The sequence below is a fragment of the Pavona decussata genome, unplaced genomic scaffold (assembly GCF_977016875.1).
Source record: "Pavona decussata unplaced genomic scaffold, jaPavDecu1.1 SCAFFOLD_14, whole genome shotgun sequence".
In the NCBI taxonomy this organism is placed as follows: Eukaryota; Metazoa; Cnidaria; class Anthozoa; order Scleractinia; family Agariciidae; genus Pavona; species Pavona decussata.
The window spans coordinates 229,896-241,966 of NW_028145437.1; the positions used below are offsets into that span (position 1 = coordinate 229,896).

A 12,071-nucleotide genomic window follows, 5' to 3' on the forward strand; every position below is an offset into this window, starting at 1 on the left:
AACGAATAAGAAAACTTTCAAAGTTTTTCTTCTTTCGTTTTGGACTTTTCTCACGCTAATATGTGACCTCCTCCATCTCTGTTGGTGTGATTTATAGCACACCCCAGAAAATACCTGTTAAATGGTATATCACATGTAGTCTCCCAGTTCATAGTTAGCTATTTAGAAAAATTTGCCATTTCCCACGGACGGGAAAGGGTTAAGTAAAATTGATTATGTCAACTTCTACCACAAATTAAGCCCTGATCAAAAGGCACATGGTTGATGATAGTTGAAATTCACCCCCTCATTTGACTATCACCTTTTTGACTATCATGAACTGTCATTCCCTTTGACTTGGTCAAATTGATAGTTGATGGCAATTTTTCCACTTGACTGTGCATGTACATGATATTTGATGATAGTTTTTCGGTCAACTGTTTTTCCACAAATGCCTCGTACTTTCATCGATAAATCATGCTTAGAAATTCTTTGCTTAAAAATAGAATTTTTACCTTTAATGGTTATTGCAAAACTTGCAGATGCAGAGAAAGGGATTTTTTGAAGAAGGTTCATGAATCCATGGATAAAGGTGGAAAGGTAACATGAAAATTGCTGCAAGGAAAATTACTAGTTGCACCATATATGTATTTATGTGGTCAATAAATTAGCTATAATAGGAAAAGAGGAAGAATGTTTGGTGACTGCAGCTTTTTCAATATTAAAATTGTCAATTTAAAGATGTAAGCTCTCTGGACAAGACCAAAATGAGGTATTCGGTAGGTGTAAAGCCATGTTTTCAGTGCAATGTAGTAAAAGAAAATGCCATAAAGTTTATGTTTGTGAGGCATTAGTGATTTTGATAATTTGGCAACCCAAATCAGCTTGCCTTGTTTTCCTGTAGGCTTTGTTCTGATGACATCACTTGAGGAAGCTGTTTATTACATATTTTCAATAACACTGTGTAATGTCACATTCCTTAATCATTGCATGGATTGTAAAGATCATACATTGTTAAATTTGGCTTGAATTGACTAAACCAATTAAAATTTTTTAGCCTTACCTGCCAAAAATATATATAATTTTTGCAAAACTTCATCGCTTATAAACTTCTATTTCATTGTTTTTTCATACATTACATTATTGTTGCAATTTTTTTGTGTGTTTCATGCAGGTGTTGATCCCTGTGTTTGCTCTGGGAAGAGCTCAGGAGCTGTGCATATTATTGGAAACATATTGGTATGATGATTAATTTCCAACTACAGTTAACTGTTTATGGTGAACAACTGAGAGACTGTCCTTCAAAATTGAGTTTGATTTTATGTACACTTGTGTACAATTGATAGAATTGAAGATACCCTTAAAGATACCCTTCTATTGGCTGCAACTTTACCATGGCCGGTCCTCCAACTTGGAGTCTACTAACTAATTAAAAAAAATCTTACCTTGTGATGGCAATTAGGGCTAATCTTACCAGTCTGAGAACTGTTCAGGCAAATAGTCTCTGGCTGACTAACTCTCATTTGTTACAATCAAAAGCTTCACATATCAAGTTGCTACTGTGATTGTCTGGGAGAAGCAGCCATGCATTTGCAAATATCTTCAAGTTTGGAATATAGGACTTTTTAGGTTTTCAGAGTTTTTTTGGGAGAGAAGGCTTTGAATGGAGGTAATGTTCTTTGCATCTTGAAATGGCATACCCGCATACGGTTTTAAACAGCTTGTATAACACTAAGCTACCAACCTAGGAGAGCTTGAATAGTTAGCCCAACAGTCCATGGGTGTAGTTTTACCACTTTGAAGATTTTGTGTCTATATTGGGGAGTATTGGGGAGCTTATATACATTTTTTTTTAGGAGGAGGGGATTTATTTTCAGAGAAGCCTATATTTGAAATGTTTTTGCTATTAGTGATTTGAATTAAAGAAAATCCAGCTCATTCACTGTATCATGGTCACTTGAGAAGCCGTATGAATATTTCCCATTTTATTTCTAAATTGAGTGTCAGTGATGTTTACTCTGTTACATACTAGGGACAGAATGAATTTAAAAGCACCAATATACTTCTCAACTGGACTCACTGAAAAAGTAAGAATTAGTGCCTCAATGTCTTATTGTTTACTTATTAACTGATAGTCAGATTTATTTTGTATATTTTCATCAACTTTCTATTTGCGGAAAGAATTCAATTTCTAATGCCCTTCATTGTCTACTTGAGCAGCTATGGGCACTGACTAATAAAAGTTATGTAGAGTACTTGTGAAGGACTTGGTGTCATTCAAATGTGATGATTATTAAAGTACAAATACATATTTATTTCAAAGAACCATGAGAAGTGTAATATAAAATTCACTTCAACTTGTGTTTCTCTTAGGCAAATCACTACTACAAGTTATTTGTAACATGGACCAACCAAAAGATAAAGAACACATTTGTCCAACGAAACATGTTTGACTTCAAACACATAAAGGTTAGTAAGTGTGGTGATCCCACATGTGATGATAATGCTGGTAACAGAATAGTATGCCTGTGTCACTGTTAATTGTGTTTTTAAACTTATGTGTTGTTTTGGCAAGCATGTTGAACTTTGATGTAAAGATCCGCATTTTCAGTGAGGTCTCTCTTATTAGTTTGTTTCCTTACACAAGACATTTTGCTTCACATTGTCACCTTCCACATGGCATACCTGCCTGTGATGATGGACTAGATCCAATCCATGGGTTTTAATAATCTTCCTATTAATAGCAGTTGCTACATGCTATAGAGACTGGATTGGTCTGATGCTATATGGGTCACTAATGCAGTGGAACCCAGTTAATATGGACACCAAAGCCTGTACCCATAAGAGTGCCCTTGTTAACGGGGTGTCTATATTAAGTGGGCTCTCACAATTGACATTACAGACACATTTTATCAATACAGAGAGTAAAGGATACAATTTAAAGGCAACAGAATGATACTGAATGTCAGTTCAAACTCTCATTCAAATAGTCTCACACTAAATAAATTAGTTCAGCCAGACAGACTGAATATTAGGCGATTTAAGCAGACAATCAATATCCGTAAAGGTTAACTTTGTATGAGAGCATGTCATTTGCATCAAAGAAAGTGTCTGTTGTCCGTATTATGGGGGCTAATGGAAGAGAAAATACAGTTGAACCTGTATTAAGCAGTCACCCTCGGTGAATTGCTATTGAAAATTATGACCGCTTAATACAGGTTGCACAGAATACACTTCAAGCGCAATAAAACGCCATTTCATTTCACATTTTGTAATTAATGTACAATTTTATGCACAAAAGCACTCACAAATTCACTTACTCAGTTAAGAAACTGCAGTGATAAATATTTACTAGTATGGAAAAGGAGAACATAGTATAAAAATGGATTTTGTCTAATAAAACATTAATGCCAAGATCCTGTACTCAGTATTGTAGGTCGTTAGAAATTCAGTTACCTGGCAGGTTATTTGTTACTACATTTGAGTGATTAACTTTTCCAAAATGACCATTTATAACAGGTCAAAACAGTATAAACAGCATGCTGGGACTTGGTAAAGGGTGACCACGACTGCTTAATAGAGATGACCACTTGATAGAGGTTAAAATTACAGTAATTAAGGACAGTTCCCACTGATACAGAAGTATTTTTGTGTGGTTTATGACTATGCAGTAAAAACAGATTTTAGGAAGGGCTATTGAAATCCAAAAAGAAAATTGGGGTAACCATGCATATTTCAGAGATAATTAAGCAACAAGTTTGAAGTTTGAAGTTTTTTTATATATGAAAAATGCATGGTTACCCCCAACTTTCTTTTTGGATACTAAGAGCACTTGCTAAGTTCTGCTTTCTCTGTGTAAATTAAAACCCTGCAAAAATATTCCTGTATTAGTAGGCACCACCCATAGGAAACCCGAGTATCTCAATATGTGCAGAAGGTATGCGTAGTAACAAATAAAAGTATAAGGTACCATCCTTAAGGGAAGTAATTTTTGGACTTTGACAGTGACCGCTTAATAGAGGGTGACCACTTGATATGGTGTCAGGACAACCACAACTGTCCATAATAAGTGGATGTTCATATTAAGTGGGTGTCCGTAAAGCGGGGTTCCACTGTAACACAAGTACAATGTTATACATGTATGACGTGCACTGAATAGCCAGTTGTTCATCAAACGTGTTAGTATTCTTGGTAAGAATTTGTTTTACTAATCTACAAAATTTATAGTATTGTCCCAGAAGATCTACCCCACCCATGTATCATGTAAGGTTCCCAATCCTAATGACAATAACCTTGCTTTGAATACATGGACTTTTGAGAGCCCTCCTCAGAATTTCCGATGACCTCCCTTGGGAAGGGGTATGGATACTTTCTTGAAGCTAGTAGCTTACAACCAGGAGAGCCTAGTTAAGTGGGATTTCACAGTATGTCTATATTTTGTTATTTTTCATGCAAGGACCATTTCTTTGCTAATGATTTTCTCTGCTTGTATTTTTAGCCTTTTGATAGATCTTACATTGACAATCCAGGACCAATGGTGAGAGTCAACAAGCTGTCGAGTCATTTAAGTTTATTTACCATATGGGAAGTCCTGACTCCTCTGCGTATCTTTTCTCTTTACACCCATTTTTTTGGCGATGTTTGTTCAATGAATAGTTTCAGCTGTTTAGTAAATGAAACTTCAGAGCTTGTTGATAGTTTTATTTTTACTTTGCTGTAAGTAAAGTATTTAACTAGTTTGTGGACTTTCATTTTTGATAAGTTTTCAATTCAATTCAATTTATTTGCCATCAACAAAAAAATACAAAAATACAAGTTGTATGGTCAGTTGTTTGGGACTTGGTTAACATTGATGCAGAATTAAATGTTCAGACACCCAATCTCTTGATTATTATGTTGAAAAGTGCCCCAACTGCTAATTTTAAGTGACAGTTTCAAAGCTGGTCAAGTTTAAATGTAGATAACAGAAATCCATGTTGTTAAGCTATGAGACGGAAAGCAAAGTTGATGCTTATCCTGGGTTAGCACTCATGTAACCCTGCTTTAAACTGCAAGTCCCTGGTCTGCTACTCTGTGATTAGTGTGTGGTGACTGAATGGTGAGTATGTGTTTTCTCTGTAGGTTGTCTTTGCAACACCTGGTATGCTCCATGCTGGACTGTCACTTCAGATCTTCAAGAAATGGGCCTCAGATGAGAGGAACATGGTTAGCATCTCTGCCTCCTTCCAGAATCACCTTATATTTATTATAAATCCTTATCAACTTAGTTGTTGCTGTGCCTTTCAATAACATAGGGACTCTGAACTTCACGACCCAACTATCAATTTTCATGTTTTACTGCCATCAATCATAATTACCATGACAACCGGCTGACCATAAAAATACAGAAATTGACAAAGTGGAACGAAACCTGCCAATCACAGTGGACGAACAGGACCTTTAGACCCCGTTGAGTCAAGTGTTGTTGTTTTAAGGGTTGGTTGAATCTTTAACTTCAGAGTCCGCATGTTATTGAATGGTGCAGTAAACTTGAAATTACTGATCAGGGAAGCATTATGGCCTTTTCATATAATTTCATTTGTCCTGACATTGATAGGTAGTAATTCCTGGTTATTGTGTTGCTGGTACTGTGGGTCACAAAGTACTGTCTGGACAGAAGAAAATTGAACTGGACAAGAAAAGTGTTGTAAGTAGTGCTCAGCAATGCTAATAGAGAACACTTGATTCAACTCGAAGGTTGCTAATTTCTTCAAAACAGTCTTTTTTCAGTTGAAAGCAGATAATCTGAGTACATCTTAGACATTAGCCAGCCTGAAGTATGAGCTGAAAGTCAACAGCTGCTGTATTCATGTACAAGTCAACTAACCAGAAGCTATACCAGCTGATCACTACAACAGAAAGTGTTACTAGAAGGTCTGAACGTTTGCATTTTTTCTAGATTGATGTCAAGCTGTCAGTTCAGTACATGTCATTCAGTGCTCATGCTGATGCAAAAGGAATCATGCAACTCATTCGGCAGGTGAGGATGATACTGAGAAAGTTTTCCAATGGCTTCTGTTTTAACCACAAATGCGATAGCATATTTGAGATGTAGACTTAACAATAGTCAGAAAGCAGTAACTGCATGCACAGTTTCAATAACAGACTTTGCTGTATATATCAACCTTCTATTGTTCTTGCATTTGTATTGGCCAACTAATTTACCAGGTAGTTTTACTGGATAATGGTTGATTAAATTGACAGCAATTATGATATCATGTCATAAAAATACCCAAACATCATCAAAAACCAACTGGGACCTTCCCAAATAGTAACAGTACTGAACATTGTAATACAATTTTTTTTTTTTTTTGGGGGGGGGGGGGGGTGGGGAGGGGAGGGGGGGGAAAATGCGAAGTCAGATCTCAGATCACATGGATTCGTCACCGCCAAACAAGATGAAAAATCCGAAAAAAGGATCTTTTGCTATAGCAACGCAGGATGCAGATGTAGGCCAACAGAATTGATATTGGAACTGTACAACACGACAATTTCTACAGCATTGTCCTGAAATTAATAGGAAATATCAACAAGCACATCATCATAGTCATCTTTGCTAGTTAGTTCATCAGTTAAATCTCTCCTACATGTAGTGTTGTTGTACAAGTGAAATTATCCGCGTGACTAGTTATGACTTCTTCCGTACTTTAACCCTTTAAGCCCTAACAGTGATCAGAATCAAATTTCTCCTGGTAATATCAATACCTATTCAACCCCTGAGGTCATAAGAATTAAGGATATGATCACCCAAGGTGAATTTTCCTCATATGTTTATAAGTTCTCTCCAATATTTTTATAAGAAAAGTATGGTAACAATTGAAAATAGGAGAATTTGTTCTTTGATATTATGGGTTAAGAGGCATTTTAAAAAAATACAGCAATTTTCAATTTTCATTTTTATGATACCAATACTTTTTACGGGATATAAATTTGCGCAAAACACCCTCAGATCATGAATCTCAAAAATCCAGATTTAAATTTGATCTGACCAATCCATTCGAAGTGTGCATTTATAGATTCATGATCCAAGTTTGGATTTCAGGATAAAAATTGAAAATCTGTTGGTGGATTCAAAAATAAAAAAAACACCACACCCTTAGTAGCACATTTGCTTTAAACATTTGGTTACAATGATAGACAGTGTATAAGAATTGTTTTTGGTTTCAGGCTGAGCCGAAGAATGTAGTTTTGGTTCATGGAGAAGCAGGCAAAATGGATTTTTTGAAACAGAAAATTGAGAAAGAGTTTGGTGAGTTAAGACAATGCTTGTGAAATAACAAATTACTTGAAAGTGAATAATCCCCAGTAAAAAGCCTACCCAGTATCTTGATTGATTCTAAAGGATTGCTTTTAGCCTATGATCCTAGATCCTATAACAGCATGTATGTTAAATAACAAATTACTTCTGTGACAAATTTTGAAGTATTGCATAGCGTTATCGACATTTCTTTTTTCGCTTTTTATTATTGTGCATAAGTCCAACAGGCAGTTGATGATACTAACAGATACTGGTGTCATCAATTTCGTTAAGGTTGTTTTGGAAACATGGGAGGCAAAGTTTGGTGAAGAATTAGTATAAAGGCAGACAGAGCAACCAGGCAAAGGAACTTACAGACCTCAGTGTGCCTGAGGGGGTGAATAGGGGTGTACAAGTCCTTCAGTCTTCAAATATCTCTGTTATTAATGCGAATGCACGGAACTTTAGCTTAAACATGAAACCTCTTACATGTGAAGTGCATCAAAAACATTCCACTTTCAGTAGAAGTGAAATCATCAAAATGAAAAAGAAGCACATGCACCCATTAGCAGTTTGTCCAGTGTGTTCACAGTCATCAGAAATTGATTTTAAATGTCGGTGAGTCTTCCATCAATGCACTCAAGCTGTCGGCTTTCACAGGTGCTTGCCACCATAACAAGCGACAATCTGTAAAAGCTCCTTACAGCATAGCGTAAGAATAATGAAGGATGAAGCACATGATCCGAACAAGCAAAAACAATCAGGAAAGTAAATAACCAAGATCTGAAATCCAAAAACGGCAAAGTCTGTAATGTCCTGCATTTGCTGGATCCGCGAGTCTGTGGAAATTGTGCATTGCATCCATAATTAAAAATACGATTTTGGTCAAATTAAACCTGCTGATCAGTCTGCACACCTATTCACCCCCTCATGTCTGGTAATGGTTAACTTCTAGCATGAAGTGCTTTGATAATTTTGGCATAGTGCCACACTGCTCCTTGTAATCAGGCTTCGTAGAACTACACGCTCGTATCTTAAAGGTTATGATTTCGAAATGTTTTGGACTTTACCTGCTGTTATAAATACAAATTGGCCTCATAACTACAACAATCGTTCTTTCATTTGATAAATAGCGAATAATTATATCAAGTAAAATATGATACTGTAAAAAAGTGATTGCAATGTTGAAATAAAAATTGAAACTGATTTATACAATACAATTGATTGAGGCCCTTAAATCCCTCCATTTGAGCATGATCAGTGTGCAATGTGTTTGATTTGTTAGGCATTAGCTGTTATAAACCAGCCAATGGAGAGACAGTGTGCATGGCCACTGTTCCAACCATCACTGTTGATATGTCACTTGGTCTGCTGAAAAGAAAAGTAGAGTCCTTAGAGAGAAAAGGTTAGTCCGCGGCCTTAACAGCAATTAAAAGTGTAAGGGCAGAAGAATTGATCAAAGGAGGAAATAAATTTTCATGTGTGTCCTACTATGTGTTCATGGGACTGTTCTTTTTTGCTAGCCAATAAGGATCAGTTTGTCAGTAAATATTACTGGAGCCCTTGCATGCTGACTCATCACTCATCTCAGAGACGAAATACGAAAACATTGGTTCAAGTCACTGGGAGTGGTCCCTGGAATAGTCATGGTGTGCTTCTTTTATTTAAGCCCTGGTCAAACGGCGCATGATAGTCAATGATAGTTGATGATAGTCGATATTAGTTAAAGCGCGTGCGCTCGTTTGACCACCAACTATCATGCGCTACCATCTACTATCATCAACTATCATTCACTTTGAGCATGTTCAAATTCTTCATGATAGCTGATGATAGTTTTTCCTGTTTGACCACGTGCATGATAGTTGATAGTTCTTCGGTCAGCTGTTTTCTCCACCAGCGCTCTCAAGATTAATTTTCAGTTACTTCTTCCAACAACTGAAGGTAAACGAAGCAGGAAGCTGCTTTCTTTCGCCGCGAAAAATTCACCCCTGCGAAGTTTGGTTTGAGATATTGACACTTGGCAGGTGCCTGACAATAGAGGCTCACGGTAAACTATCGTCAGCTATCACGAGTTTCTTTGAGCCGTTTGACCACCCGCTTGATAGTTGATAATAGTGGATGATAGTTTTGACTATCATCAACTATCATCGACTATCATACGCCATTTGACCAGGGCTTTACATAGCCCTGGAAAATATTTTGAAATGTAAATTGAACGCACTGAAGATAACTTGCAATGAAAGCACTCGTGCTTATGGTATACCTGCCCCATAGCTCTGGGTTATTCAAATAAATGGAGAATGGAATGACATCATTACAGCAGATTCAAGTTAATCATTAATAAAACAAATTTCATTGTTGTGTTCTTTCAGATGCCAAAAGAGCCAAACTGACTCCACATAACAATCACCTACCTTTACAAGGTGTTCTGGTTATGAAAGACACGGTAAGTTTTACTGCTGGTTGTCATGGTTTGCTCCGTGGTGTTGCGTTGTCCTTACAACCATTGTGTTTCTGTTTGAACAGTCTGTTAGATTGCTGGAACCTACTCAAGCGATGAAAGAGCTGGGATTCACTGAACACAAGCTCCGCTTTACGTCATCAGTTGCTATGGAAACCACAGTAGCGCATCATGTGTTTATGGAAAGACTGCAGTTGCGGCTTGAAAGGTGACCAAACTTCAGGCTTAAGGTTCTTCAAAATTGATTTAAGAGTATTGATATTCCATGATTATTTGAGGGAGGGGGTGGGGGGGGGGGGGGACTTGATTGAACTTATACGGTGATTCCTTTGTTGGTCAAGCTTGGTCAGTCAAGATTGGCTGGATATTGGCTTCCTTCATTTGTGTGTGTTCATGGGTCTTGCATGGATTTCCGGTCTCTCTTCTATGGCTCGAAGCCCGCACAATCGTACAACGGACCAACGCAAAAAGAATACAGACTGCTTTGCAGTCTACAGCAGAGATGGTCATTTCCAATTGTCAATAATTTGTTTTATAACTGCTTTTTTACTCTATTTTTTAATTTAGCTTTGCCATGTAAAAGCAAATTACAAAGATGGGGCTGACAAAATGGCTAGGGAAGCACTTCAGCTAAGGCCAATAACAGTATGCTAACCCTCCCCTCCCCATATTTTGTCTGATTGTTATAGCAAATACTTAACTTTACCAAATAACTTTTCAGTTGTGCAAGCCAGAAATAACAGGCCATACAACTTACTTGCAAGAAGGTTCAAACAATAATGGACTCATTGAGGTTGGAAAATGTACAGATTTAATAACTATTTTCAGTAGGTTGATGTTTATTCTCCTTTTGCATATTCTGCTTTAAGGCTTCTTCCAAACTACTGTGTTCAGCGAATGACAGAAGGTTGTTTATCTGTGGATTCAGTTCTCATCAAGGTTTGTTTGTTTGATCAAGTTTGCTAGACGAATAAGAGAATTTTAAATTTATGTGCAAAGATGTCGCCTGTTATATTCTATTGTAATCATTTTTATCTTGATTATTTCCGACTTGACTTTTTTCTTATAGATTTCACCCAGTGATGATGCAAGCCATGGTCGTTCAAGCTGCACAGCTCTTGTGTCATGGACACTGCAGGTGATTCGCCATCAAATGCAAAATTTGTAAGAATAATTACTGACGCGGTAACAGTGGTGAAATGTTGATTTGGGGTGTCAGCCATTTGCAAGGCTGAAAAACCGGTTGGGATCACCATCGCCACTTGATCTGCTCCAAACTACTTTAAACTCGGACGCTGCCCTTTCTCCAGACCGTTTGCTTTGGCGTAGTTTCTCGTCCCACTGGACTAGAGGTGCAAGAACACTAAAAAATAGTTTTTATGTAAATTACAAAACACAAAAATCCTTGTAACTGCACAAAGATGGGACCATTGACTAATTCAGGGGCGAGAACTTCACTGAGACGCTTCCTTTTGGGGGCTCTTGAGGGCCAATTTGAACAGTACAACTTTGTAACCTCTGACCATGTGCTGTGTGTCGCATAAATTGTCAAAGCTTTAAGCAGAGTAGTGGTAACGATATCTTCTATTTTTAAGATGGAAAAAGTGGCCGCCTTTTTGGTGCATCTGACTGCTGTTTGATTCATGTTGTCAAACCTGCGTGGCAAGCATTAGAAACGGGGAGAGAATATCCTCTCTTTCTTCCCCCTTTCTAACACTTGCCATGTTGGCTATCATTTGTCTAATATGTCTAATACGGAAGCAATGAGGAATATCTTCAGTGACACAAAAGTGCCCTTATATGTTTTAACTGTTTGCTTTTATTTCCAGGAAGAAGAATTAGGTAGTCACGTGCTGTCATTGCTACGCGACCGAACAGCTGTACCCGCAGCCCCAAGCTGAGGAATTCAGTGGTCATCGTGTTAACTGTTAAAAAGAAACTGTCACCCAGCACAGTATGAACCGATAAGAAATAATTATTCAAATGTAAACAATAGCTGTGCTGTTATTCAAGGTGCTGTTTGTTCCGTGGCAGCTGGCGTATTGAGTTATTTCTACTTCTTATTAGAAGTGACACCTACTTCAGTCATCTTTATCATCTGTATGGATTTGTGAAACATTCTGCAAAGAACAGTTAAAACTGTCATGATTTAGAACTTCTCAAAACAACGGTCTCATCAATACCGAACCACAAAACTGAAAAGTGTGGCATCTTGAAGATCACAGTCATCCTTGTTGTCAGAATTTGACGGTAGCTTCCAGGAAAGACACCTAAGTGTACAGTATGTTCACTCGGTTAGTTTAGCGTTAAATGGGAAAAAGCCAAATAATAGTCCAGTCATGTCAGTGTTAAAAA

General features: G+C 37.3%; 1 protein-coding gene across 3 annotated transcripts in view; it reads left to right on the forward strand.

Annotated features, from left to right (window-relative positions):
- LOC146487548 (integrator complex subunit 11-like) overlaps positions 1 to 12,071 on the forward strand; it is a 40,150-nt gene extending 28,079 nt beyond the window's left edge. For all 3 annotated transcript variants that reach the window (XM_085129603.1, XM_085129601.1, XM_085129609.1), the window contains 15 exons: positions 522 to 579; positions 1,154 to 1,218; positions 2,012 to 2,066; positions 2,353 to 2,448; positions 4,478 to 4,516; positions 5,101 to 5,184; positions 5,576 to 5,665; positions 5,918 to 5,998; positions 7,186 to 7,267; positions 8,541 to 8,660; positions 9,628 to 9,701; positions 9,782 to 9,924; positions 10,586 to 10,655; positions 10,786 to 10,854; positions 11,546 to 12,071. In XM_085129603.1, the coding sequence (XP_084985729.1) occupies positions 522 to 579; positions 1,154 to 1,218; positions 2,012 to 2,066; positions 2,353 to 2,448; positions 4,478 to 4,516; positions 5,101 to 5,184; positions 5,576 to 5,665; positions 5,918 to 5,998; positions 7,186 to 7,267; positions 8,541 to 8,660; positions 9,628 to 9,701; positions 9,782 to 9,924; positions 10,586 to 10,655; positions 10,786 to 10,854; positions 11,546 to 11,617 (1,198 nt within the window). In that variant the 3' untranslated portion in view covers positions 11,618 to 12,071. The remainder of the gene's footprint in view (positions 1 to 521; positions 580 to 1,153; positions 1,219 to 2,011; positions 2,067 to 2,352; positions 2,449 to 4,477; positions 4,517 to 5,100; positions 5,185 to 5,575; positions 5,666 to 5,917; positions 5,999 to 7,185; positions 7,268 to 8,540; positions 8,661 to 9,627; positions 9,702 to 9,781; positions 9,925 to 10,585; positions 10,656 to 10,785; positions 10,855 to 11,545) is intronic.